The sequence below is a fragment of the Panthera leo genome, chromosome D1 (assembly GCF_018350215.1).
Source record: "Panthera leo isolate Ple1 chromosome D1, P.leo_Ple1_pat1.1, whole genome shotgun sequence".
Lineage (NCBI taxonomy): Eukaryota > Metazoa > Chordata > Mammalia > Carnivora > Felidae > Panthera > Panthera leo.
This window is the reverse complement of record NC_056688.1, coordinates 100,009,779-100,035,117: the sequence shown is the minus strand read 5'-3', so window position 1 is coordinate 100,035,117 and position 25,339 is coordinate 100,009,779. Positions and strand designations below refer to the sequence as shown.

The window sequence follows — 25,339 nt, the reverse complement described above, 5'->3', positions numbered from 1 at the left end:
ATGGAAAGCCTGCTTGGGATTCTCTCTCTCTCTCTCTCTCTCTCTCTCTCTCTCTCTCTCTCCCCGCCCCCCGCCCCTTCCCTACCTGCATGTGTGCTCTCTCTCTCTCTTCCTCTTTCTCTCTCTCTCTCTCCCCTTCTCAAAATAAATAAATAAACTTAAAAATATATATTAATAGTCTGGATATCAAAACTCCACTCACTTGCTTCTAATCAAACTCTAGGCATAATTTACACTCCAGAGTTCTACAAAATCAGTCTGAAGTGACCCTCTGCTAGAATTCACCTGAATTCTATTTATATTTTACTCCTCTGTTCTGCTTCCTCTACTCCCTTAACAGTTTCCCTGGGAATAAAAGTTTCATAAGTCACTTGTCAGTCACAGAACTCTGTATCTTTATATTTTTCAGAGGACTTGGTTTACAGTAACACATAAGCAAATCAGGCTTATCTCATACCAGTGAAAATAATGACATGATCTCATACGGCATAAGTTCTTCCCAAAGTGATCTATAGAACAATAGAAACAAAAATCCCAGTAAGTTATTTTGTGGAATTTAACAATTTAGATTTAAAACTGTCTAGAAGGGGCGCCTGGGTGGCGCAGTGGGTTAAGCGTCCGACTTCAGCCAGGTCATGATCTCGCGGTCCGTGAGTTCGAGCCCCGCGTCAGGCTCTGGGCTGATGGCTCGGAGCCTGGAGCCTGTTTCCGATTCTGTGTCTCCCTCTCTCTCTGCCCCTCCCCCGTTCATGCTCTGTCTCTCTCTGTCCCAAAAATAAATAAAAAACGTTGAAAAAAAATTAAAAAAAAAAAAAACTGTCTAGAAGATAAAAGGACTCAAAACAGACAAGATATTCTTTAAAAAAAAAAAAATAGAGAAACGTGCCCTACCATATATCTAGACATAAACTACAGTAATTAAGAGAGTATAGGATTGGCCACAAACAGATTCATACGAATATAGAAATTTGATATAGATATGATGATAGAACACTCGGTGTTCCATATAAGAAAAACAAATAAAATTGAAGCCTTTCATCACATAATCCCTAACAATCAATTTTAAGTGGAATAAGGATTTAAATGAAAAAGGCACATTACACATTTGAAATAAAATATCCATTAATATCTTCCTGACCTTGACCTAAGACAGTATTTCATAAACAGGTGCAAAAAATACTAACAATAATGGGCCATTTATAATTATTAACTTCATGGCATAGCCACTCTGGAAAATAGTACAGAGGTTCCTCAAAAAGGTTAAAAATAGAACTACCTGCCCCCATGTTTATAGCAGCACTATCAACAATAGCCAAAGTATGGAAAGAGCCCAAATGTCCATCCATCGATGAATGAATGGATAAAGAAAGTGTGGTGTATATATATACAATGGAGTATTACTCGGCAATCAAAAATGAAATCTTGCTATTTGCAATTACGTGGGTGGAACTGGAAGGTATTATGCTAAGTGAAATTAGTCAGAGAAAGACAAAAGTCATAATAAATGACTTCACTCATATAAGGACCTTAAGAGAAAAAACAGATGAACATAAGGGAAGGGAAACAAAAATAATATAAAAACAGGGAGGAGGACAAAACATAAGAGACTCATAAATACGGAGAACAAACAGAAGGTTACTGGAGGGGTTGTGGGAGGGGAGATGGGCTAAATGGGTAAGGGGCATTAAGGAATCTACTCCTGAAATCATTGTTGCACTATATGCTAACTAATTTGGATGAAAATTTTAAAAAATAAAAAATTAAATTAAAAAATTAAAAATAAAAGGTGAGAAGTCTGAGACAAAAAAAAAAAAAAAATAGAACTACCCAACGATCCAGCAACTACACTACTAAGTATTTACCCAAAGGACATACGAATACTAATTCAAAGGGATACATGCACCCCAATATTTATAGCAGCATTATCTACCACAGCCAAATTATATAAACGGCCCAAGTTATCCATCGATTGATGAATGGATAAGAAGGTGTGGGATATTACACAATGGAATATTACTCAACCACAAAAAAGAACAAAGTCTTGCAATGATGTTAAGTGGGGCTGGAGAGTATAATGCTAAGCAAAATAAGTCACTCAGAGACAAATGCCATATTATTTCACTCATATGTGTAGTTTAAGAAATAAAACAAACGAGCAAAGGGAAAAAAAGAGAGAGAGACAAACCAAGGAACAGACTCTTAACTGTAGAGAATACACTGATGTTTACCAGAGGGGAGGTGGGTGGGGGGATGGGCAAAATAGGCAAAGGGGATTAAGGAGGGCATTTGCGAAGAGCACTGGTTGATGTATCAAAGTGTTGCATCACGACATTGTACACCTGAAACCAATTTAACACTGTATGTTAACTGCCTGGGATTTAAATAAAAAAACTTAAAAAATGGAACTCTAAATCAAAATGGAAAACATTCTAGAGAGAATTGCAAAAAGAGGTCATCAGACCAGTAAACCATTCACAGTGCAGTAACATGTCACCTGCAGGGTGACTTTAATTCTGGCTCTTTAACTGGCAGGGCCAAGGAAGGGACTCTAAAAGATAAGTATGTGTTCTCAAACATCAAGTAACCACACCTTTCCAGGCTTTATGGTTAAGAAATTCTAAACAGGGGGGTGCCTGGGTGGCTCAGTCAGTTAAGTGTCCAACTCTTGGCTTTGGCTCAGGTCACAATCTCACGGTTTGTGAGTTTGAGCCCCACGTTGGGCTCTGTGCTGACAACATGAAGCCTGCTTGGGATTCTCTCCGCCTCTCTCTGCTCCTCCCCCACTTGTTCTCTCTCTTTCAAAAATAAAGAAAGAAACTTTAAAACAAGAAAAAGAAATACTAAACACAGTGGCCCCGATAAACAACTTCGGTGAACATTTTTCAAATCTCCACAATAAATCTGCCCCACCTCATGAGTTCTCATTATACCTTTCTGCCATGGAACTCCTCCTTCTGTGGATTCTGACAAATAATATTGCTCTGACCAGCCTTTTCCAGCATGCTTTTCTCCCACTTGTCCTCCAACAATAGCCCTCACCAGAGGCGTCAAGTCGGGCCTCTCCTGCTAGCTCCCTCACTGAGCCACCATCAGCTGTTTGATTCGGAAGGAAGCTCATGGAATCCTCCTTCCACAGAAGAGGAATCTGGACCCAGAATCACACGGCCCTTTGGGCGGAGCTTGGACTAGACCAGGCTCCAGGGCTTCCTCCCAACACCTGCATCACTCTCCTCTCACCCACCAGCTCCTCCCCTGCTGCCCACCCGTGGCCGGCTTCCAGAATGGGAGTGCGGGTCACGCAGAGAGAGGAGATTCCTGTTCGTAACGCAAGCAGAGCAAACCTGAGGAGCAAGATCTAAAACGATACACCGGCGAGAAAATGAACAATAACGTGGTCCGACTCAGCTCTCCATCTTCCTGGGATGTGATTTCTGCACAGACAGCCTGAGCAGAGCTCAGAAGCCCAGGCGGGGAGAGGATGTTTCCGGAGTCGGCCAAACTGGGCTGCCGGGGAAAGAAGCTCATGCCAGACATGCCTCGGTGACTTGAGATCTTGGCTCCGGCACTTTGTCACCAAGGATTAGATTACCCATAGGTTTATGGCCTATATTGCACCTTGTCCAGGGCTTGGAACTCAGATGTTAATATGAGTTTTTATTTGATCCCTGAATCCTCGATCTGCTACTACATCTATTTCAAAACCAAGGGATCACTGTGGGTGTCCTGTAACAGCACAGAGGCTACAGGATATGTAGCAATATCTAGTATAAAAAATAAGGTCTCTTTTTGAAAATAATTCCACAGCATGCCTCATAAAGATTAAGTGAATGAACCTAGCTTGTTGGCTTGATTCTTAACTTTATTTTCTGAATATTTTGTAGACATAAAAGTGACTTCTCCAACCTGGGGACACCTGAATATCCAAGTACAAGAAGCTAACAGATCACCCTATTAATTCAATGTAAAAAGATTTTCTCTAAGACACATTATACAAAAATGTCAAACCAAAGATAAAGAGAATCCTAAAAGCAGCCAGAGGAAGAAAAACATTATAACCTACAAAGGAATGTCCATTAAGCTACCAGCAGATTTCTCCAAAGAAACCCTACAGACCAGGAGAATGCAACAGGACACATTCAAATATTCAAATTTTTTTTAATAACATTTATTTATTTTTGAGACAGAGAGAGACAGAGCATGAATGGGGGAGGGTCAGAGAGAGGGAGACACAGAATCTGAAACAGGCTCCAGGCTCTGAGCTGTCAGCACAGAGCCCGACGCGGGGCTCGAACTCACGGACCGCGAGATCATGACCTGAGCCGAAGTCAGCCGCTTAACCGACTGAGCCACCCAGGCGCCCCACAAATATTCAAATTAAAAAAAAAAAAAAAAGCAAACGATATTCCATCTGGCAAAGTTGTCCTTCACAAATAAAGGCAGACTTTTCCAAAATATTTCCCAAATACTTGCCTTGCAAGAAATGTTCAAAGGAACTATCAAGCTGAAATGAACAGATATAAATTAGTGACACAAAAACATACCAAATTATACAACACAATAGTAAGGTGAAATATAAAGTCAGATTTCAAAAACTAATTCTATAATACAATGGTGTGAAAATCACTTAACTGTAACAGTTGAAGGAAAAAGTATTAAAATAATATATACAGTAATTTGTTAATGAATACACAATATAAAAAGAAGTAAATTGTGATATCAAAAACACAAAATAAAGGGTGGATATCTTATATGCAGTTAAAGTTGCTATCAACTTGAAATAGATTGTTTTATCTCTAAGATATTTTATGTAAGCCTCATAGTAACAACAAAGCAGAAACGCAGAGTCGATTCTCAAAGGCATACCACCACAGAAAATTACCTTTTACAAAGGTAGGCAGAAGCGGGGGTACCTAGTTGGTTCAGTCATTTAAGAATCTGACTCTTGATTTTGACTCCAGTCCTGATCTCAGTTTGTGACATCAAGCCCCTTCTCTCTCCCCTCTCTCTGCCCTTTCCCCCTCTCATTCTCTCTCTCTCTCTCTCAAAATAAATAAACATATTAAAAAAAAAGGTAGGCAGAAACAGAAGAAACAATGGAAATTCAAAACAGACCAAAAGCAATTAACAAGATAAACTATAAATTATGTCAATAATTCATTCTAAATGCTAATGGATTAAATTCAATCAAAAAGGACACAGTGACTGATTGGAATAAGAAAAAAGAAGATCCAACTATGCCTACAGGAGACACATTTCAGATTTAGGGGCAAATATGGGCTCAAAGTAAATCAACAGAAAAGAAATTCCAAAACAAAAGAAAGCAGGGGTAGCTATACTTATATCAGACAGAATAGATTTTAATCCAAAAATGGTAACAAAGGACAAAAGATTGTATAGGGATAAAGGAATCAATCCATCAAGAAGATATGACAAATATAAGCATTTGTAGTTCACCTCCAAGAGATACTGCCATTCTAGCAATGCCCTACTGTCATGAAATAAAGCTCCTATTATGGAATTTTAGGCATTGGAATTAAATTAATGGGGTAGGGACACCAAATGAAGTAAAAATGCTTTCTTGTGACTTCCACAAGACCACATCAGTAGGAAAGCAAAACATAAACTTCATTCTCCAAGTCCACAGACTTTCCACACACCACATGCTAACACCAAAAGGCAAAATGCATGAACCCAAGGTTGTACAGGCAGAAGATGATGGGGTGGGAATTCCAAATGGAAATTCCAGTCTAGATGATCCCTCCTGAAATCTGTGCACTTTGCACTATGGACAACAGGAGAAGAGATGCAACTCAATTTGAAAATTCTCCGAAATACAGACAGCAATGAAAGAGCTACAACTGATAACAAGGAGTATAAGGGGCTCATTTATCTACCACAAAAAAATATATATGAATAAGTTAACTTTTGTTCTGTTCTTTACATTTGACCAAAAACAGAATGCATATATAGTCCTGTTCTGAAGAATTTTTTTTTCATTTTTTCATTTTTATCCCACTTCTGAGTTCACTTTCTTCTCCCACAGCTTCCTCATGGCATTTTTCACCTGTGCATTTCTGAGTGTGTAGATGATGGGGTTCAGCATGGGGGTGACAACTGTGTAGAACACGGCCACCAGTTTGTCCTCAGTGAAAGTGGAGGAGGGTCGCATGTAGAGGAAGATGGCAGGTCCAAAGAACAAGAGGACCACTGTGATGTGAGAGGCACAGGTGGAGAGGGCTTTGCGCCTCCCCTCTGCAGAATGGTTCCTCAGGTTGTATAGGATGACAATATAGGAGGACACCAAGATGAGGAAGGAGAACACAGAGATTAATCCACTGTTGGCCAACACAATAACCCCCTCCACAGAAGTGTCAGTGCAGGCAAGCTTGAATAACGGATGGAGGTCACAGAAGTAGTGGTCAATCACATTGGGACCACAGAACGGCAGTTGAACAGTAACAAGGATCTGGACCATGGAGTGAATTATGCCCCCGAGCCAGGAAACAGCCACCAGAAGGCGACACACAAACTGGCTCATGATGGTGGTGTAGCGAAGAGGTTTGCAAATGGCCACAAAGCGGTCATAGGCCATTACCGTCAGCAGGAAGATCTCAGTAACTCCAAAGAAGTGGAAGAAGAATATCTGAGCCACACAGCCCTCCAGGGAGATGGTTTTAATCTTGGCAAGTAAGTCTGTCATGAATTTAGGGACAACAGTGGAGGAGTAAGTGATCTCCACCAGGGACAAGTAGCTAAGGAAAAAGTACATGGGGGAACGCAGACTCTTACTGACATTGACTGTCAGAACAATGAGACCATTGCCCACCAGTGTCGCCAGGTACACAGGAAGAAACATCACAAAGCATGCCCTCTGCACTTCTGGATCCTGGAAAAGACCGACGATAATTAACTCGGTCACGTTATTTGTACTCGCCATGGAATCTAATCAGGTGTTCTGGGTACAGGTAATGAGAGACCTGTAATAAAACAGACACTGATTGCAATCAGTTCACCTCATTTATAGCACATTAGACAGTATAAACCACTTTGCCCATTCATTTAGCCCGTATGTACTCATTCAGCATTAAATATAGGTAATCTAATGACAGCTCGTATATTAGAAAATTATGGCTCAGGGAGATGGTTATTTACCCAGGATCACACAGAAAGCGGTGAATTCTGGGCCTCAGAGCCAGGCTTTCAGACTTCAGCCAGTATTCTTTCTAGTTCGCTACAAGAGATTCTGAATTTGGGGAGCCATTCAACTTCATAGCCTTTATTATCTTCATTGCATTTGAATAGCTCTCTTCTGTTGGGGAATCCTCATGAGACACTTCTACTCCTGAATTCCTTGTTTCCTTAATTTCTGCCTTGAGAAACATCTTCCCAAAGATAATTCTTCCCTTTCCAGAAGGTCCTGAGTATACTGTCCTTCATTCAGAGGTCAGAATCTTCTGCCAGTCTTCAGCTTCGATGACTGTTTGTATGACAAATGCTCAAATCCTGGACAGAATTCAACTTACTAGTTTGTCTCCATCATTTCATATGACTTTCGCATCTATTTCCCCACTGCTCAAACTACTGAGATATCCTGAATTCAAAGAGATTGCCCTCTGAGAGCATTGTTATGGCTAGCCAGCCTGCCTGCTCTGGCTCCATGTTGATAGTTAGCAGCAAAGTGTACAAGAGTTAAGATATCTCTATGAGCTACTCCCCTGGCACAGATAATTACCGAGCACCTCTAATATATGTATAAACACACTAGACTATACAGAATAAATAGAGATCTGATATTCACCTCAAGCTAACAATGTCATGTGATTTAAAATAGTCTCTAGATTAAGGTGCCATGTTAGGAATTTTTTCCACCACATACGACCCATGAAAAACTTGGGTGAAAAATCACGATACCTTGATTCTCTGTTCTAAATTTAGTCTCCACTCTTTTCCCCCATAACCCTGATTTCATACTGAAATTTTTAAGAAATATACTTAAGAACTAAAAACACACCTGGACATCAAGTACCAGAATCCACAGAGAAAACAAAAGTCAGTGATATGGACAGATCAGAACACAGTACTGTGTGTCAGAATTCCTCATATAAACACACAAGTTGAAGTTTAAAACTAAATAAAAATCATTGAACCTTAAAATAATAAAGCAATTCATGTTCTAGAGCAATAAAAATTGTAGGCTTAATAACCCAACATGAAAATGAACTTCTCTAAGAAATATACCTGTATCGCAGTAGAAAATGGGCAAAAGATAGAGATTCACAAAAGAATAAGTAAAAATATCAGTATACATATGGAAAGATTTTAAGACTCACTAATAATCAAATGCTCATAAAACCATCCAAGATGCCCAGGCTATAGCTCTGAGATCATATTTGACCCATGCCTTCCCTCATGCCCACGCCAGTCATCATCACACCCCTTTAATTTCTCATTAAACCATCCCCCTGTGTGCCCTTTCTCTCCATTCTTCCCGCCACCCCTTCTCACACTCTCTCAGCAGATGCCCAGATTACCAATACCTCTTCATCTCCAGATGCTCTTGCCATCCATCCCACACACTGCAGCCAGAAAATTGCCTCCTAGATCTTTCTTTCCTCGGATCCTCCCCTGCGTGGGAATAGCTGGAGGAAAACCTGAACTCCTACGATTCACTTTTAAAGATTTTCACACACTGAGCCACCTCAGCAATCATCCTCTTACCCCCTAAACTTCAACTCGCCTCCTTCAGGTTCTCTCCCTGTCCCATAGCCCACCCTGCTTATTCTCGCAACAGAGCCTCCTTTTCCAGATATGCCCTCTCCTTGTCCTTCCAACACTACCCACCTTCCAACTCAGTCCCGGTCTGGTGTGTTGAACAAAGCTTGCATTTAATACTCCAACCCCTCTGCACCTTCTTGTCCCTGAGCGTTGGAAAATACTTTGGTGATTATCCTTCAGTGTAAATCTGGTCATGTTACTTCTCTACCCAAAATCTACCAATATCTCCCTATTGCCCACAGCCTAAATTATAACAGTCTTAGCATAAAGTCCAGGTCCTGCTTGAACTGGCCATTGCCTATTTTTGCACCCATGTCATTCCCAAATGACTGTTACACACCTATTTCCTATTCCAAGGTGCCTTTCTCCCTTCTCTGTGTTTAGTGTTCCTTCTTTCTAATTGCACAAACACTCCACCAGGAATAATATACTCTCTCCTTTGTGCTCCTATGGTTTGTTATCATACTTCTTTTATAGAAATTAACAGGTTGCTTTATAATTATAGCTTTGGGGACTGTATCTTCTACTAAGAAATATACCATCATAATAATCAAATATATCTGTTTAATATTCTTAAATCTTTTTTATTAACTGCATTTTTCATTAATAATGATGTCGAGCACTACAATAGTACTTGTGCCATATACTTTACAAATGTTCTAGGTACATTATGGATTTGACTCTCACAATAAACCCATGATTTGGGGGTTAATATCACCCCCTTTTATACATAGGAGAAAACAGAATCAAAGAGAAATGAATTACCTGGCCAGAAGCTCCACAGTGGTGGAGTCAGGATTCCAATCCAAGTAGCCTCACCATAGATCCAGAGCTCTACAATCACTGCCCTATACAATTTCTAAGTACATAACACAGAAGTGAAGAGTTAAAATTAAATATGTTCTAAACTGAGGGTTGATGGGCGGTGGGAGGGAGGAGAGTTTGGGTGATGGGTATTGAGGAGGGCACCTTTTGGGATGAGCACTGGGTGTTGTATGGAAACCAATTTGACAATAAACTTCATATATTGAAAAAAATTTTAAAAATTTAAAAATTTAAAAAAATTAAAAAAATAATTAAAAAAAGAAAAAAAAATAAAATTAAATATGTTCTTTCATGAGAGGTCTAAGGTATATTTTTGTTGGCCTACACAAACATATACCTTTTATCTAGGCACGAACTTAACTGTTTGTTTTCTTATCCATTCCTGAAACTAAGGAAAATATAATGGGACCAATCTGAGAGATCACTAGAGGCAAGAAAAAAAAACATGTTAGGTCAAGTTTTTCCAGGCGTTATCCCAAGGAGATAAAATACTTGATAGTCTTTCTCTCTGAAAACCACCTTTTCATTTCAGCCATTTCTGTCTTTTCTGCATTAATTCCTCTCTCTGCTCCCTGCCACCAGCCATTCCCACCATCTCTCCCACAGAGCTGATAAGAAATACTTCCTCTCTCCCACAATACTGCCTTACCAAGACACATGGAAAGAAAATGTGATGAACATGTAAAAGCCTAAATCAGCATAAGAGCATGCAGACTCTACATCACATGACCTCCTGGATTCTGGACCACAGAAGAACAGAATGCAGACAATGCCCAGAATTCAACGTAAGAAAGAGCTTGATGTGCCAATGTGACTGATCTCAGATGACCTAGTGAAACCTCCATTCCAAGCACACACTCCCACTTCATAATTCCCAAATGGGACCTCAAAGAATCCCAAAATTGGAAAGATCTTTGAAATCATCAAATTTTATATCGTATATATTTAACAATAAAAACAAATGAATAAATTTAACCCATAGCCTCATCCCTGGTGCACACCCCAAAAAGTACTCCATACCAAACCACCTCCTTTAAAATTAAAACTTGTGGCTTAAAGAAAGGAACTGACTTGCTCAACATCATATGCCTTGTGCCTTCCTTCCAGCCATATCACTTACCTGGCGTGGTTTTGTTCTGCCTTGGAACAAGGAATTGGGTCAGATGGATCTCAAGTGTACTCAAGTGCCTCTAGCTCAGCATGAAGGTAGTCACTCTGTTAGAATAACTCATTTTCAAGGCAGTGATCTGGTTCAGTGGGATGGAGCATTAGGTTCCTCTCTGGAAGTCATGATCGCTGGACGAGTAAGGTGCTTTGGCTAATACTCCCCACCTAGCTGATTTCTCACTGAAGGGTCCAGTGAGCACAGTTCGTCACACTCAACTAAGCCCCTAAGAGTGGTGAAAATATTTAGAGCTTTTAATCAAACCTCCTCTATTTACAAATGAGGCAACAGACACTGAGAGAGATCAATTGCTTCCCAAAGCCACACACTAGATACTTGACAGGTTAATAACTTGGAAATCACTAAGTTACCTTCTGATGGCCCTGGGTGGTTGCTGCTACAGAAATTCAGGAATCAGGTCTTGTCCCCTAGAACAAAACACCATGTTCCTGGGGGCTTTTAGAAAACAAATGATGGCATCTAAGATGAATCACAGAAGAGGAAAGTTCAGAGGATCTGGATCTGGGTTGATATTTGGATAATATCTAAGAAACAAATAAAAGCCACAGAAATCAGCAAACTCAGAGAATTTAAGATGCGGTGTTTTATGTAGAAAACGTACCCACCGAGTCCAAGGATTCTGACTAAATGCTTAGATCCCTGAACTATTTAAAATAAACTAAGCCACACACTATAATCAAGGGAACAACTTCCCCATGGAATTTCTTTTCTCTCGGGTGAAACACTGCCAAATAAACTATGATTCGGAAAGGTTCAAAATCTGCTTCAATTAGTTTAGTGAGATTTCTGTGAAGTTTTTGCACCAAATAATGAGGTGCAAAAGAGAATACAGAAGAATAATAAACAGAAGAAAGTTGAAGGAAGGACATAAAGGGAATTTTTTTTTCCAGACTGAACTACTGAGAACAGAAAGGAGAATGAAGAGAGAGGAAAGTGAGGACTGCACAGGGGCCAGGACAGCTGGGCTCTAGTTCTGATCATAAATAATCTAGTAACTAACTTGAACGCATCATTTACCTCTCCACTTCTCTCCCCCCCCCACCCCCAACCTTGTTCTGATTCTATATAAAATGACTGAGTGAGGCTGGATTATCCACATGGTATCTGCCAATGTGAACATTTATGGATTCATATATAGGTCACTGAGATCCTAGTTCCTCACCGTCTATCAGTCTCTGGCATATAGTGCATGTTCATTAAGTCATATTGACTTAGTCCATACGACCCAAAGCAATCCACAGATTCAATGCAATCCCAATCATAATTCCAATGGCATTTTGCACAGAAATATAAAAAACAGTCCTAAAATTTGTATGGAAACAAATAGAACCCACTATAGCCAATTGTTAGAACTAATAAATGAATTCAGTAAAGTTTCAAGATAAAAGATCAATATACAAAATTCAGTTGTGCATCTATATACTAATAATGGAACTATCTGAAAGAGAAATTAAGAAAAAAGTCTCATTTATGATTGCATTTAAAGGTATACAACACTTGGGAATAATTTTAACCAAGTTGGTGGAAAGATCTATGCACTGAAAACTATAAGACACTGATGAAAACACTGGAGACACACATAAATTAGAAAATATTCCATTCTCATAGAAACAATAAATATTATTAAAATGTCCATACTACCCAAAGTAATCTACAAATTCAGTGAAATCCCCATCATAATTCAAATGGCATTTTGCACAGAAATATAAATATCTGACCTAAATTTGGCACAGAAACAAAGAAAACCCTCCAGAGCCAGAAAAATCTTCAGAAAGAACAAAGCTGGAAGCATCATTTTTATTTCAAACTTTATTACAAACACATAAATCAATAGAATAGAATAGAGAACCCAGGAACAAGCTCATGCATACATAGTATTTATGACAAGTCACCAGGAGTATACAATGGGGATAGGATAGTCTCCTCAATAAAAAGTGTTTGGAAATCAGGATAGCCACACACAAAAGAATGAAACTGGGTCCCTTCTTACCACACACATATATCAACTCAAATGGATTAAAGACTTGAACATAAGACTTGAAACCATATCGTGAGTTTGAGCCCCACGTCAGGCTCTGCATTGATGGTGCAGAGCTTGCCTGGGATTCTCTCTCCCTCTCTCTCTCTGCCCCTCTCCTGCTCACCCTCTCAGTCTGTCAAAATAAATCATAAATAAACTTTAAAAAGCAAAAGACTGGAAACAATAAAAATCCTAAAAGAAAAATCAGGAGAATGCTCCTTGACATAGGTCCTGACCTATGGTTTTTTTGGATTTGACACTGATTTTAAAAAAGCAGAAATAAACAAGCGGGGCTACATCAAACTGAAATCTTATGCACTATAAAGGAAACCAACAACATGATAAAGCAACCTACAGAATGAGAGGAAATAGCTATAAATCCTATACCCGATAAAGGGTTAGTATCCAAAATATATAAATAACTTATTCAACTCAATAGTCAACACACACACACACACACATACACACACACACACACACACACACACACACACACACACACACTCTAAAATGTTGGGCAGAGAAATGAATAATGAATAGAAAGTTTTCCAAAGAAGACATACAAATAGTCAACAGGTACATGAAAAGGTACTCAATGACACTAATCATCAGAGAAATGCAAATGAAAACCACAATGAGCTACTGCTTCACACCTGGATATTATCAAAAAAGACAAGAAATAACAAGTGTTGGTAAGGATGTAAGGAAAAGAGAACATTTGTGCACTGCTGGTGGGACTGTGAATTGGTACAGCCACTATGGAAAACAGTATGAACATTCCTTAAAAAGAATTAAAAATAGAATTCCTATATGCACCAGCAACCCTCCTTCTGGGTATTTATTCAAAGGAAGGAAAACAGTATATCGGGGAGGTATCTGCACTCCCATGTTTATTGTAGCATTATTCATAATAGCCAAGATAGGGAAACAACCTAATGGTTGTTAACAGATGATTGGATAAAGAAGATGCGACAGATATATAGATACATACATACACACATACACACACCCATACACACACTGGAATATTATTCAGCCATGAGAAAGAATGAAATCCTACCATTTCATCAACATGGGTTGTCCTTAAGGACATTATACTAAGTGAAATAAGTCATATAGTAAAAGACAAATACTGTATCACTTACAAAAAATCTAAAAAAAAAATAGTAAGTCGAAGAAAACTCAGAGAAACAGCAAAATAGTGGATATGAGGGGCGAGGTGATAAAAGAAACAGAGATATTGTCAAAGGGTACAAACTTTCAGTTATAAGATTAACAAGCTCTGGAGATCTAATCCAGAGCATGGTGATATAGTTAATAATACTGTTTTATATAGTTGAAAGGTGCTAAGAGTAAATCTTAAATGTTCTTACACAGAAAAGAAATGATAAATGTGTCACAGGATGGAGGTGTTTGCTAACGCTATGGTGGTAATCTATTTACAATATATAACTGTATCAAAACAACACCTGGTATGCCTTAAATTTACACAATGTCATAAACTACGTGTAAATAAATCTGGAAAAAATAAAGATGCTATTTATAATAGCAGCAAAGCCATAATGTTCCTAAGAATACATCTAATCAAAGGAGCTGGGGGCAGCAATTTATCAACCTGATTTAAAACATTAAACACCACCAAAATAAAGAACATGACAAAGAATGTCAAGGTGTGTTCAGAACCTTGTCCAGATCTCTATCCTTTTTTTTTTTAACCCACAACCCTTTATATACTTTGCCAACAATTAACACATATCGTCTTGGGGCTGGAGTCAATTTTCCCTATATTAATACACAGACATAAGTATCTGGGAATTTATGCCTCAACCCAAACTCAGAGAAGCCCTTAGCTAATGTCTAAACAGTCTGGGAGTATCAAAACTCCACTCACTTGCTTCTAATCACACTCCAGGCATAATTTACACTCCAGAGTTCTCCTGAAACATCAGTCTGAAAGGACCCTCCGCTGGAATTCACCTGAAACTGCATCCTTGTTCATATTTCTCTCTGTCCTGCTTCCTCTACTCCCTTAACAGTTTTCCTGGGAACAAATGTTTCATAAATCACTTATTAGTCACAGAACTCTATGCCTTTAGATTTTTCAGAAGACTTTGTTTACATGAACACATAAGCAAATCAGAGTTACCCCAATGTAAGTTCTTCCCAAAGATCTATAGAACAATACAATTCAAAACAAAATCCCAGTAAGTTATTTTGTAGAATGTGACAATTTAGATTTACAACTGTCTAGAAAATAAAGACTCAAAACAGACAAGATATTCTTTTTTTAATGTTTATCTATTCAAATATTTATTTTATTTTATTTTTTAGAGAGAGCACAAGGAGGAGAGGAGAGCAGAGGGAGAGAGAGAGAATGCGGGCTCTATGTTCCGCATGGAGCCTGACACGAGGCTCAATCCCACGATCCTGGGATCATGACCTGAGCTGAAATCAAGAGTTGGACACTCAACCTACTGAGCCACCCAGGTGCCCCAATGTGTATTTATTTTTGAGAGAGAGACAGAGTGTGAACACAGAACAAGATATTGTTTAAAAAATAGAATTAGAGAAACTTGTCCTACCGGATATCAAGACATAAATTATAGTAATTAAAAGAGTGTAGTTTTGGTCCAGAAACAAACTCATGAAAATACAGAAACTTGGGGCGCCTGGGTGGCTCAGTCGGTTGAGCGTCCGACTTTGGCTCAGGTCATGATCTCGCGGCCCGTGAGTTCGAGCCCTGCGTCGGGCTCTGTGCTGACAGCTCAGAGCCTGGATCCTGCTTCGGATTCTGTGTCTCTCTCTCTCTGACCCTCCCCCATTCATGCTCTGTCTCTCTCTGTCTCAAAAATAAATAAACATTAAAAAAAATTTTAAGGGGCGCCTGGGTGGCTTGGTCAGTTAAGCGTCCAACTTCGGCTCAGGTCATGATCTGGCGGTGCATGGGTTCTAGCCCCATGTGGGGCTCTGTGCTGACAGGCTCAGAGCCTGTTTCAGGTTCTGTGTCTCCCTCTCTCTCTGCCCCTCCCCTGTTCATGCTCTGTCTCTCTCTGTCTCAAATATAAATAAACGTTAAAAAAAAAATTTAGAAAAAAATAAAAAATTTAAAATTTTTTTTAAATTTAAAAAAAAAAGAAAGAAAATACAGAAACTTGATATATGTCAGAAGTGGCACTGTAGATGAATGGAGAAAAGGACTATTCAATAAATGATGATGGAATATTTGGTTTTCCATAAGGGAAAAAATAAAATTGAATCCTTTCCTCCACAATGCCCAATAATCAATTTTAAGTAAAATAAGAAATTAAGTAAAAAGGCACAACTTTAAAATTCTGGAATATCAATTAATATCACCCTGACCTTGACCTAAGAAACTATTTCTTAAGGCACAGAAAGCACTAACTAGCAATAATGGAAATTTAAAACTATTATACACTGAAAACAAAAATGATAAACACAGCATAAAGTGAAAAGAAAAGTTATGAGCTAAACTTATCATCAACATTTCTGACAGAACATTAGCCAAAATATACACGAAACACTTAGAAACCCATTTTTTTTCATTCAAGAAACTCAAGAGAACAAGCAAAAGATAATAATTGACAATTCACAGGGGAAAAAAGCAGCAGGTAGGACAAGAACCATGAAAATATTCTCAACCTCATTAGTAATCAGGAATTACATGCCACATATACCCTCTAGATTGGCAAAACCATTCAGAAGTCTTGGCAATACTACGCGTTGGCAAGAATGTACATCAACAAAATCTCTTATGCATTACTAGTGGGAATGAATACTACCACCACCGTTTGTTTTCAAAAGCAAGTTGGCATTTTCGTTGTAAAGTTGAACATTTGCATACTCTTTAACACAGCAATTCCATCCCCAGGTATCTATCACAGGTGAACTTCTCCACATATTCAAAAACGCTCATAAAAGCACTCTTAGCATGAAAACAACCAAGGTAGATTGACAGAACAGGAAAATATTACATATTCACCCAATGGAATATTGTATACTGGGACAAACGGTGAAATACGGCGACAGGCAAAAACACGGATGAATCTCTGAAATTCATTCACGTTGAGGGGAAAAAAGCAAGTCCAGGAGACAATACATGTATAACAGCGTTTTTATAAAATGAGAAACAAGCAAAACTGAATAAGTATTGTTAAGGCATATAGCCACATGTTGGAATATTTTCATAAAGTAAGGAAACTGAAAGCCTATCTTCAGTATATTGGTTATCATTTGTGAGAAACAGAATAGAGGAGAAGCACACAGATACAAATTACTGGGATCGTTTTGGTGCTTGATTGGATATCAAATTCATGGATGTCCACTAAATAATTATGTTTACAATGCGTGTGACATGCGTTCCTTTGTCTCAAATATTTTTAAAGGCAGGTAAGAAAAAAATACTTTTTTTTAATGTTTTATTTATTTTTTGAGAAAGAGAGCATAAGGGGGGGGGGGGGGGGGGGGGCAGAGAGAGAAGGGAACCAAGGATCCTAAGCGGGCTCTGTACTGACAGGCTGACAGCAGAGAGCCTAATGTGGGGCTCACGAAACACAAGATCATGACCCAAGCTGAAGTCAGACGCTCAACCAACGGAGCCACCCAGGTGCCCAAAAATTACTTTCATGAAGGATATCTGCCTGAGGGCGGGGGGCGGGGTGCATTTGACTTCTAGTCCACTTTCCTTTTCTGCCTTCACTGCAGGTGCTTCCAACCTCCAAGGGGTTCATGGTCCTTTCCCCAAAACCACAGCTCCCACAACATCCGTTGTCTACTCTCTCTCCAATGAGGCAGAAGAAATAAATGTGCAGTAAAAATTACATGTTGTTTACATTTGGAATTAAGCAGTCCTCCAGGGAGACTCCGTACTGGAGGGTGAATGAAAGTTGAGGAAAAAAAGGTTATTAAATGGCGTTTAAAGAAAGCATAAGAGCGAGTGGCTTCAGGGTCCAGCCAAGAAGCTTCATCTATTTACAACTACCAGAATATCTGTACTAGGAACATTAAAATGGGGTTTCACTGAGGGAAGAGGAGTAACTGGGAAACAATGAGATCTTCTTAATTTGATGGTGTTTTCTATGGTGATCAGGGCACTAACTAGCAATTAGAAGTCCTTGTATGTGACTCCATATAAGTAATTTGGCCTGTGTCTCTCTACACTTGCATTTATCTTCAAACCTGAACAGACATACATGTTCCTATTCTTCCAAGGACTTTTAAAGGAATCATTTATTCAACACAGATAAAGCTGATCTATGAAAACGTCTCAGGATAGTGTGCTTTTGAGGGGTCCACTGCTGTTTTATTGCTATTATTCTCATAGTCAAGATGAACATTTGTACTTAGATTAGGCATCAGACGGAACGGAGTTTTTCAACACTGCCATCCTCACCCAAACCTGATCACACTTCTGAGGAGTATGTCAACTTCATGAGATTGTCCTCACAGCTAAAGTGGTTAATACAGTCAAAACAGGGAGAACAGGGATTCCAGTCGGGTTCCCACTGAAGGAGCTTGGAAGTCTCCACTTCATCCTAAGCAAAAAAAAGCTGAACAGACTGAAAAGCCAACAACTCCTCTTGGGTCCGTAAGAGGGAGTACACAGGGCAAACTGCTGCCCCCCCAAGACTAGGGAGAAGACGGGGGAACACAGGGGTTGCAGCCTCCCAGAGCAGAGATGCACACGAGGAAACCACAGCAGGGATCAGGGCCGGGGTAGGAAAACCTGAACTATCATCAATGAAGCGCGGGTGGCTCAGCATGAACAAGTCTGGGAGTTAAAAACCCCAGAAAACCCAGTAAGGAGGCCGCCCACAATATTGCGAGATTTACCTACAGGAGCTCGACCAGGTGCCCACAGTAAATATCAGAGAAAAATCCCCTCATACTTCCAGCAGGGAGCGGAAAAGAAAAAGGAACCGTGTTTAAATGCACCAGAACTCCTATTCTTCACAAGGCCCGCACTCAGGGGAAACTAGTCAACCAGCACTAACCTGGGGGAAGGGGGAACACCCAGCTCCTGTCAGCTGCAGACACCCTCTCTGAGGGGAGAGAAAACAAAACTGGGAAACTCTTGTGAAGTTCACAGTCCAGAGACAGAGACTCACTAAAAACACTTAGAATAGAGTCTGGCATACTGGAAGAATTCAGTAACAGTAACTTTCATCACCCATGTAAATGTAAGTTTCATGAATGCAAAGATTTTGTCTGCTGCTTTTCTGCTGTCCCTCTAGCTCCTACCCAGGAAAGGCACCAGGGCCATGGTCTGGGGCCTGGGCCCCTCCTTCCTTCTCCCAGCCAGGTGGAAAGTTTAGTCTCTGAACCTCCAAAGTAAGGACACAGGGCAGAAAGGAAGGGGGACTGGGAAGTAGCAAAAAGCCCAGGACCTGTTCCTTGTGGACCTGCCCCCCAACCCCACCGCAGCCTGCCGAAAATAGGGGGTGGGGGGACAGCCAACGCTGAGGGCCACAGTCTCCCCTACACCTTCACCTCACCCCAGGCTCCACCCTAATCCACACTCTCACCTCAGAGGACTTTGTTTTGTTCCCCAAATTCAGCCACCGCTCTGAGGAAGGGCTGGGCGGCCTGCATTGAATAAACTCAAAGCCAGATGGAAAAAAATAAAAATAAAAGAATGTACTTACCACATGTTAAGTCATCGATAAACATTTGAGAAGCGAATTAATCCACCTGGCATTTGGGAGAGTAGTCAGGGTTTTAGGACAAAGGGCAGGAAACAGGACCACAGCATAAACAGTGGGGGAGCGACCTCTGCACAACAGACTTTCATATAGGACTTTACAAAGCAACTTTCGAAGACGCTGAAGCGCTCGTATTGTTACTGTCTCCATTTGAAAATGAGGAAATTGACACCCAACAGGGGTGAATGACCCGTGAATGGTTAATTGTTGCAGGAGGTCATTGAGAGGTCACGACTGCTGGTTGGCCCTCAAGCTGTATCCAAAGAATTGGCGGATCCCCACCAGCCCCTCTCCAGTGAACGTTCTCTCTGCCCACCTTCCCTCGGCCGCTTCCGGGCACTCACCTTGAGGGTGTAAGGAGTTATTGAAACCATCTGGACTAATGGTCTCTGTATAACCTTTTAAGATAATGGCAGCAGGTGCGGAAATCTACTGGTCTGGGTCCCACTTAACACAGCCTCCTATGTAACTTATTAAACCTGCTCATTAAACCTGCCCCTACTGATCTGGAGCGGCCTGCCTCTTTCTTTGGCCTCTCCCTGCCCGAAGGGCGGTTTGCAAACCAACATTAATTAAGCAAGATGTCCAGTGCAGCCCTCCTAATCCATTCTGCATAAACTTTCCCTCTAGCAGCGAAACGAAGGAAGACAGAAGGGGATAAATGGGAGCTGATGAAATTACGAAGTGGGGTTCATGAGCAAACGGCTAAGAAAGAATTCTTGAGACATTTTGGTGCAAAAAGGTGATTTTATTATAGCACAGGGACAGGACCCCTGGGCAGAAAGAGCTGCACTGGGGTTATGAGGAGTGACTCATAGACTTTTAAGTTTGTGGAGGGAGGGAGGGAGGATAGAGATAGTTTCAAAGGAATTTCTGTATGGTGAAAGCAGGGTCTTACAAGACCCTGAAGATTTAGCTATTGTCAAGGTAACGTTGCCTTTAATTTTTAATGAAATGTAGACATTAAAGCAGCAAGAAACTCCTTGAGGCAGTTATTCACTGTAGGTCTCTGGTATCTATCAGTGCAATGCAAGCTGTAAGGAGATTTAATTTACTACATTTTTCTTGTCTTTGTTTTCCTCATCAGGAGCCACAGTCCCTGCTCTGCTGGAGAGAGAAAAGTGCTGACAACTTGCCTTCCCTGGCTCTGTTCTCCATCCTCACTGGTCACCACCAATCCTTGGTCCTTCAAAACTTCCTGGTCCATCCTACCCAGTGTCCATTCACTCAGTTGTTAACCTTAAAAATAAAACTGCCCGTTATCTTACCAGCAAAAACCGGTTTAAAGGGGAATAGCACAGAATTGCAACCCAGAATTAGATAACCATGGGAAACCACAGACAAATCCCTGAAATTAAGGAAAGGAACACTCTTTTATAGAGGAAGGGGGGGTGGGGGGCAGTGGCTGTTCTAAACACAAAATTCATTGGAGTAAACCGGGAGTTCTCAGCATAGTGTCTTTTCATTGGCTGAGCTGTGGCCGTCTCTCATTGGCTGGGCTGCTGCCTGGAGCAGAGCGGACTTTCTTCCTCCTGCAGGGATAGTAAAGCTGTATGGGCTTCTAACGTGCTCTTTTCCTGTGGACTCTGCTTTTGAGGACCGTGGTGATAGGGCATGAGTGCTCCCCCTGCTGGCCTCCTGACTCCATTTCAGTGAGGACCCCCTGTATTAATTTTCACACGGTCTTTGTCAAGATGTTCTGAGGTGAGGAGTGCCCTGAAAGTGGACCTAGGGGACCTACATTCTGGTCACCACCTGGCTCAGGGTCTATTTGGTGACTTGGGGTCAATCCTGTAACCTCTCTACACTTATTTATTCATCTGCCGGCTGAGAGCATGAAATGAAGGACCACAAATAGAGTGCCTTGGAGGTCATGAGAGAATAAATGTCATTGAGCACTATGGTAGCCACAATAAAGGAATTATGTAGTAGTATTCTCCATGGTTGTAGATGAGCCACTCAGCCTTCCTGGAGGTTCCCTCAATTATAGACCTCACAGGTTTCCTGAATGAGCCCTTCGGTATCACTAAGAGCCTCCTGGACTGTGATCCTCTTGTGGGGTAGAGGTTACATCTTACTTTTATCCGTATCCCCAATGCCTCACTGACTGCAGACAATAAATACTTAACGAATGAAAGGTTGAAGGACTATGTGGGATTATTATTATTACACAGTTGTCATTACAAGCATTAAATTGGAGATGCTACAAGATGGGAAGTCTCCCAAGTTCCAGGCTGAATGAGATTCCCCGGACTGTCACTTCTCCCCTGTACTCCCTTGTACCCTAAACAGTTTCCTCATGGCATTTTTCACCTCATTATTCCTCAACGTGTAGATCAGAGGGTTCAGCAAAGGTGGCATGACGATGTTAAAGAGGATGACAAGTTTGTCAGCAGCCAGGGTGGTGGAGGGACGAATGTACATGAACATGGGGGGCACGAGGACCAAAATGACCGTGATGATGTGTGAGCCACATGTGGACAGAGCCTTGCGCCGGCCCTCAGATGACTGGCGTCTCAGGTTCAATAAGATGACCACATAGGAGATGATAAGAATGATAAAGGACACCAAAGAGATCATGCCACTGTTGGCCACCACAATGAGCCCCACCACATAGGTGTCTGCACAGGCCAGCTTCAGCAAGGGATGAACATCACAGAAGAAGTTGTCAATCTCATTGGGCCCACAAAAGGGCAGCTGGACTGTCAGGAGTGTCTGTAGGATGGAATGCAGGAAGCCAGCCACCCAGGAGGCCCCGGCCAGCAAGCCACACTTCCACTGACCCATGATGGTTGTGTAGTGCAGGGGTCTACAGATGGCCACATAGCGGTCATAGGCCATGGCTGTGAGGAGGAATATCTCAGTGCCACCAAAGAAGTGGGCAGAAAAGAGCTGGGTCATGCAGCCATTGAAGGAGATGGTCTTACGCTCCACAAAAGTGTCTGCGATCATCTTGGGTGTGGTAGCAGATGGATAGCACATGTCGGCAAAAGAGAGGTGGCTGAGGAAGAAATACATGGGAGCCTTCAGGGTCTTGCTTGCATTGATGGTGATGATGACCAGAAGGTTCCCCAGGATAGTGAGTACATGGAAGAGGGAGAAGACCACGAAGCACACATGCTGCATCTCCCTGCTCTGGAAAAGGCCGAACAACACAAATTCAGTCACGTTGTTCTTGGTTCCCATGGCTTCCCTGAGCACAAAAAAAGTAGTTAGCTCTTCAAGAACACAAATTATGTGATATAAGAAAGTTTTGACGATCCAGGGAATCAGAAAACTGTTTTCAGGTCTAAATGATTCTAACACTGGACCTGTTTGAGGAGAGGGGCCAAGATGGCAGAGGAGCATGGAAGTTTTTTGCTTCTCTTGTCCCTGAAATGCAGCTAGATCAACACCAAACCATCTTGCACACCTAGAAAATTGATCTGAGGAGTAACACAGCATTCTGCACAACTTGAACTTGGCAGGTACACAACAAGGAGAAGTAAACTGGGGGAGAGAGAAGCCATGGAGAATAGGGAGCTATTTTTGCTTGCGGAGAGAATAGGGAGACAGGGCGGGGGGGAGGGGGGAGCAGTACAGGAAAAGCACTCACCCTGAAAGCAGATGGAGAGTAAGAGAAGGAGTGGAAGCACCCATAAGGGACTTAACAAGAAAGGGAGAAAAGAGAAAGGAGAAAGGAGAAAGTTTAAATACCATTAAGACTCTACAAACAGAGGAGCACAGAGTCTGAAACTCTGCAGCTCGATACCTGGAAGAGCTCTGGTGGGAAGGGCAAATCCCCAGGAGCAGACAGCATGGGCCAAGGGGTCCTCAGGCCACAAGGGGAAAGGCAGTTCACCTGCTGAGAGGACATTTGGTAGAGGCTGTGGCTGCTCCCAACAGGCAAAAGTCTCAGCAGACCTCAGATAACAGCCATGTTTGCTGGTGTGCGAACACGGACATTAAAAGCCAATGAAGCCTGGTGCCAGATGTGTGTTGTGATTTAACATAATCCCTGAAACACTGCTGCTACATGATCCCATGAACTTTTTCCTGGGTGGGGTGGCAGTCTCTGGGCATCTGTACCAGTGCAGTCACTCAAACGTTCCTGGGGCAAGCTGGCACCTAGCCATTGCTTGGCAAGACCCTCCCCCAGAGGATGTGAGCAAGTCAAAGCTGCAGGATCCTGAGAAGTGAGGGGTTTGGAAACACAGCCCCATCTAAGATAAAACTCGGGAAGGAGGTGCTGCCTGGCAGGCTGATGGCTTAGTTGCAGGCAGTGTGGAAGCAAGGAGTGGATGGAAGCCAGAGATAAAGGAGGGGTGCACAATTGCCAGTGGGTAAGAGCAGAGAGTTCTGATACTAGAGACTGGGTAGCTGAGATGCCATTTTCACCTCTCCCATGCATGCACATACACAGGTACACAACAGGGCCACAGTGATCAACCCCAGTAAGCTAAGCAGTGCCATCAAATAGAGAATGGAGCCATTACACCAAGCCCCATTCAACTTCACCAACCACACTCTAGAAGAACAGCACAAGTGTCTCCACCCACTTAGTTTATGGACTATAAAGTGCTTCATTGTTTTATTTCTAGGGGAAATGACATAATTTCAACCATATTTCATTCTGTTTGCTGGTCCATCTATTCAACTTTTTTACTTTTTATTAATCCTGAATATAGAAAGAGAAAAAATTTATTTTTATTTTCTGTTTTTATAAAAAAGATTTTTGTTTCCACTATATTTTTTACTTTTGTAAATCTTTTTTATTCTATTTTACTTTCGTCATTTAATTTTATTCTATTTTATTGTATTCATCTTTTTAAATTATCAAATGTTTTCCTTTTTTTTTTCCTTTTCTTTTCTTTCTCTTTTTTCTGTATTCTACCAAACTTCAACCAAAGCACGCCTAGGACCTAGAATCAAAGTTGTATTTGATTTTTTGTGTTGTTTTTAATTTTAATTTTTTTTTAATTTTATTAATTCTTTTTCTTCCTCCAAAATGACAAAATGAAGGAATTCACCCCAAAAGAAAGAACAGGAAGAAATGACAGCTAGGGACTTAATCAACAAAGATACAAGCAGGATGTCTGAACCAGAATTTAGAAGCCTGATAATAAGAATACTAGTTCGGGTGAAAAAAGCATAGAATCCCCTTCTGCAGCGATATAAGAAATAAAATCTAGTCAAGACGAAAGTAAAATTGCTATAACCGAGATGCAATTGTGAATAGATGTCATGGTGACAAGGCTGGATGAAGCAGAGCAGCAAATCAGCACTATAGAGGACAAATTAGGAGAATAATGAAGCAGAAAAAAAGATGGAAACTAAGGCAAAAGAGCACAATATAAGAATTAGAGAACTCAATGACTCATTAAAAAGGAACAACATCCGAATCATAGGGGCCCCAGAAGATGAAGAGAGAGAGAAAAAGGGGTAGAAGGGCTATGTGAGCAAATGATAGCAGAAAACCTTCCTAACCTAGGGAAAGACACAGACATCAAAATCCAGGAAGCACAGCGAACTCACATTAGATTCAACAAAAACTGACCACCACCAAGGCATATCAAAGTCAACTTCACAAAAACTCAGGCAAGGAAAGAATCATGAAAGCAGCAAGGGGAAAAAAAGTCCTTAACCTATAAGGGAAAATAGATCAGATTCACAGCAGACCTATCCACAGAAACTTGGCAAGCCAGAAAGAAGTGACAGGATATATTCAATGTGCTGAAGAGGAAAAATATGCAGCCAAGAATTCTTTATCCAGCAAAGCTGTCATTCAAAACAAAAGGAGAGATAAGAGTTTTCCAGACAAACAAAAACTAAAGG

At 40.9% G+C, this 25,339-nt stretch overlaps 2 protein-coding genes across 3 annotated transcripts; both read right to left on the bottom strand.

Annotated features, from left to right (window-relative positions):
* Positions 1–3,654: 3,654 nt before the first annotated feature.
* On the bottom strand, positions 3,655–6,940 carry LOC122199898 (olfactory receptor 4B1-like). 2 transcript variants are annotated; one of them, XM_042905279.1, is made up of 2 exons: positions 6,029–6,937; positions 3,655–3,672 (listed from the first exon to the last, which is right to left on the bottom strand). In XM_042905279.1, the coding sequence occupies exons 1-2, from the start codon at positions 6,935–6,937 to the stop codon at positions 3,655–3,657; spliced, it is 927 nt and encodes a 308-aa protein (XP_042761213.1). The 2 variants fall into 2 exon arrangements, with proteins under 2 accessions (XP_042761213.1, XP_042761214.1); XM_042905280.1 differs by lacking the exon at positions 3,655–3,672 and having other exon boundaries at positions 6,008–6,940.
* Positions 6,941–21,781: 14,841 nt separating this feature from the next.
* LOC122200350 (olfactory receptor 4S1) lies at positions 21,782–22,711 on the bottom strand. Its single transcript, XM_042905901.1, has one exon. It carries the CDS (start codon positions 22,709–22,711, stop codon positions 21,782–21,784), a length of 930 nt encoding a protein of 309 aa, XP_042761835.1.
* Between the last annotated feature and the right edge of the window lie 2,628 nt (positions 22,712–25,339).

Excerpts from the sequence above, each read along its gene's own strand:
- LOC122200350 (XM_042905901.1), bottom strand. The coding sequence starts at position 22,711 with ATGGGAACCAAGAACAACGTGACTGAATTTGTGTTGTTCGGCCTTTTC.
- LOC122199898 (XM_042905280.1), bottom strand. The coding sequence starts at position 6,937 with ATGGCGAGTACAAATAACGTGACCGAGTTAATTATCGTCGGTCTTTTC.